The following is a 3,808-nucleotide window of genomic DNA, read 5'->3' as shown; positions in this document are numbered from 1 at the left end:
ACACAATAGACAATACCAAAGGGCAGCCATACCTCCATGATAACTCCGATACAGCTTACAAAACTCCTCCCTAATCCTTATATATATAAGAAAATGGGAAAAAGTTTTTATAACCAAGGAGACGTTACATCCTCATCGCATATCCTCTCCAACTAAACCACAAACAACGACATCTTCGCATATCCACCACCACTGGACAACAAACTATGATATTCTTTCTGTTCGCTAAATACATTTCCCGTATCCCCAACTCAATGGCCTATCAACTAATCGACAGTCAAATTATTATCGAAGGCAACGACAAAGAATTTGTTTCAATTCGAGATGCATTATTTTTCCAGTAGTTTTTCTGTCGCCCTTGAACTGTTGTCGTTTTTGTCCTTTTGGACTAATTTTGTTCTAGGGGCGTTAAATCTATTGTTTTATTTTCTTCAAGCCAACCGTTGCTTCGCTGGTTGATCTTTTTGAATGATATTACCTCGAGCACCTAATTTTTTTGTCGAGAAGGGTAGATTGATTGTTCGGTAAGAACTTTATCGGTGTTTTTTTTATCTGAATGTATAATAACAACTTAGCTGAATTCGAATATAATTTGGGCAATTGAATTATATTGTAGAAGTGGAGATCAGAAGTTGACGGAGTCGGGAGATGTTGGTCCGTAAGTATAAAAGAGTAAGTAGTGGCCTTCTGCTTTCAGCTCCTATATAGTGGGTGTATAACCTTTACAACGTTTAAACAAAGCATGTATGACCTTTGCAACAAGGGTAGAACATTGTTAAAGTAGTTGAACAGTAGCATGTGGGATCGAAGGCGTATAAGACTGTTACAGTAATATACAGCGGCATGCTTGCCCTTTACAATACTCGGACAAAAGACTGTAATAATAATAAACAGCAGTAAGGTTTGCACAATATTCAAAAAAGCGACATAAGTATTGAAATTCTCGATTTTCCGGCACTTCTTCCAAGTTTCATCTGTCAGCATGGTGGCAGCGACATATTCAGGAGATTTTGTCAGACTACTGAAATTAAAGTTACGTTCAAATAAAATTTCAACAATATCCACCAGGCAGGATGATGAGAAAGTAAAATTAAGGTAATGAGGAGGATATAAGCTTTCGTAGCTGCACAAGGATCATGCCAAGAGGCAGTCATACTTCCATGATAACTCCGGTGGAGCTTACCAAAACTCCTCCCCAAATCCGAAGTATATATATATATATATATGTATGGAAGAAATTCCACGAAGTTTTTACAGTCTGCTTGACTGCACAACGTCATCTTCGCTTATCCGTCACCTTGTACAACATGCTACAATGCTTTTCTTCCGCTAAACACCTTCTCTGCAGCATATCCTCAGCTGAACGAAAGACGAATTTTTATACTTCAATCATTACGCAATCGATCAATAAACGACAACCAACTATTATCGAAGGCAACAAGGACTTTATTAGTTGATCATATTACTTATGGTATAATTCATTTATCACTGCCTACCAATTTTCCGCATACTTGATACCAATACTTTTTCTGCTGTTGTTGGAAGTATTGTGCAAGAATAACATTGTATCTCGAATAAATCTATCGTGTTTCCCCGGAAATGAATCATCTGAAAATATGTTCTAGTGACATTTTCAGGGAAAGGCTTAATAAGCTCTCCCCTAAAAATAAGACCTAGTTCATCCTTGCCGCAACCGCAGGAAGCACCAATGCCAGCACTCCTGCAGCCGCGCCAAGCCCCCGATGAAGTCTCGGGCCCATCTCCACCTTCTACTGCCATTGCTTGGCCTTTTCGCCGCTCGGCTCAGCCACGGGGAGCGCCGACTGACTACGCCAAGTCTCCAAACCCCTCTCTGATGCTCCCCAACGGCTGGCCTCCCCGCGTAGTAAAAAACAGAATGAGTGGTAGGAGAAAAAGCTATTCTGTGGAGTGCAAGAAAGGAATTGTTGAGGATTCCTAGAACAAGAACCTTTGGATGTCCGATTGATCTGAAAATGGCGAGCAAAGAACGATAATCTCAGTGACAGGTGGACAAGGGAAATACTCCTGTGTTTTCCGGCAAATAAGACATCCCTTGGAAATAAGCCCTAGAGGAGAATAATATAAGACCCTGTCTTATTTTCGGAGAAACACGGTATATCGCTGATAAACGAAGTCAACAAATTAGCTCACCCAACAGGTTTAGTTAGAATATTGCCCTGTGAGATGGATGGTCTTATACGCCTAAATAAGCTTTATCTGGCGTGGTTTGAGGTCAAAGTTTTCCTTCGTTTAGGATGTTGCCCAAAGGTTAGCGAACGCATTCTGTCCCTGGACATACTTTGTCCGATGCTTCAGCTGAAACCTGTTTGGCATGGGAGGTCCGTCCTACTGGAGGCATTTGCTACCGCCACGTAGCTCGCAACCTCATGTGGGTACATAAGCTTCCCCTCCCTCACTGTCCACGACAAGGAGATGTCCATGGAGAAGAATAACCACCTGTACTTTGTTGTTATTTGTACAATAATTTGCCTGTATGATAATATCTGTATTTTGTATTTTGTTGTTTGTATAGTAATCATATTTAATAGAAATAATTAACATCTCCTGCCTTTCTTCCTTAAAGCAGTCGTTTTCTTCTCTTTCCTTGTCTTAATTCTCGCCCATAATACTGCTCTAATTTTATCACATTAAGAATTTATGACAGTTCGGACTTGATACTTCATCTTTAGACAAAAATAAAAACTCGTCAAGTTTCAGTTACGAATAATAAGGCTTTTTTTTTTGAGGAATCTCGAGAATATGCAAAACATTGTACCACGTACGTTTCACACTAATTCTGTGGAGTGGTTTTGCTTATTTTAATCCTCAAGTTGCTGAAGCTTAGCTTATTAGTGATCGCAAAAAAAGCAAGCCAACATTCCATGCTGAACATTTCTTCAATTGAATCCGTTATTCTTCAAGTTGCTAGAGTGCAAAATGAACGAGATATATTTAAAAAGCAATGTGAAGGGATGATTTTCTGGACTTGATTTCGTTGACATTTGACGTAAACCCTTGCTTCATATCAGGTCTGTTTTAAACAATATCACGTAAATTCGAATTTAAAGGAAAATAACTCTTATTTTCTTACTCAAGTATCAACCCTCATTTTCATATAGTACAATTAGAATTTTTGTTCTCGAATATTATTTAAGAGTGACATATTAAAATGGGTTATATGTTAATGAAAATAACGCTTGTTCTTTTATATAACGCTTGTTCCTTTCGCTGATTTTTTAGTTTATATCCTGTACATTTTCTAATATAACTTAAACAGTTCCACAATTAAATATGCAAATCCCGTAAGTAAGCGTTATATACGGCCCGATTTTTAAGTTGACTTTGTAGCAGAGATTGTTCGATAGCGCTGATTTGAACATTCATTATGAGGATTTCTGATTCGATCTTTTGCAAAGCTTGCTTCAACCTCAGCATTGGAGCTGTAATTATTCCATAAACCATAAGGAAAATGAATTTAAAAGCGATGCAGAAAATAGATTTCAAATAATCTGTCAATATGGAAATCAATCAGCGTTGTCATAACGTATACAGTCAGCCTTTTCCGCCCACCAAATGATAGTGTCTTCACTTGGAACTTCGAGGCTATCAGTTCATTGTGATCGCAATGAATATCTAGTACCAGTTATAGTCGGTCAGTGATGTCTCATAGGAATGGATAAACAAATATTAAAACCACTAAACACTAATCGATATAAAAAGCAGAATTTTGTCACTTAAAGCTAGATATTTACGATGGAAGAAGGATTAGATTACCTCCATCGCTATT

At 38.1% G+C, this 3,808-nt stretch overlaps 2 protein-coding genes across 2 annotated transcripts in view; one reads left to right on the top strand and one right to left on the bottom strand.

Moving 5' to 3' along the window:
* Window positions 1-1,136: 1,136 nt before the first annotated feature.
* On the top strand, window positions 1,137-1,960 carry LOAG_13443 (hypothetical protein; the record flags this gene model as incomplete). The annotated part of the gene is made up of 2 exons (XM_003148949.2): window positions 1,137-1,206; window positions 1,638-1,960. 2 exons carry the CDS (start codon window positions 1,137-1,139, stop codon window positions 1,958-1,960), a joined length of 393 nt encoding a protein of 130 aa, XP_003148997.2.
* A 1,263-nt stretch (window positions 1,961-3,223) lies between these two features.
* Window positions 3,224-3,808, bottom strand: part of LOAG_14339 (huntingtin-interacting protein-1 protein interactor) — a gene marked incomplete at its 5' end in the record, with an annotated part of 3,517 nt that continues 2,932 nt past the window's right edge. Inside the window, one exon of the mRNA XM_020448795.1 lies at window positions 3,224-3,461. Within this exon, the coding sequence (XP_020301087.1) occupies window positions 3,307-3,461 (155 nt within the window). The 3' untranslated portion in view covers window positions 3,224-3,306. The remainder of the gene's footprint in view (window positions 3,462-3,808) is intronic.

The sequence above is a fragment of the Loa loa genome, assembly GCF_000183805.2.
Source record: "Loa loa unplaced genomic scaffold supercont3.30, whole genome shotgun sequence".
Taxonomy (NCBI): domain Eukaryota; kingdom Metazoa; phylum Nematoda; class Chromadorea; order Rhabditida; family Onchocercidae; genus Loa; species Loa loa.
Note: the sequence above shows the minus strand (reverse complement) of the source record. Positions and strands in the feature narration are given on the sequence as shown.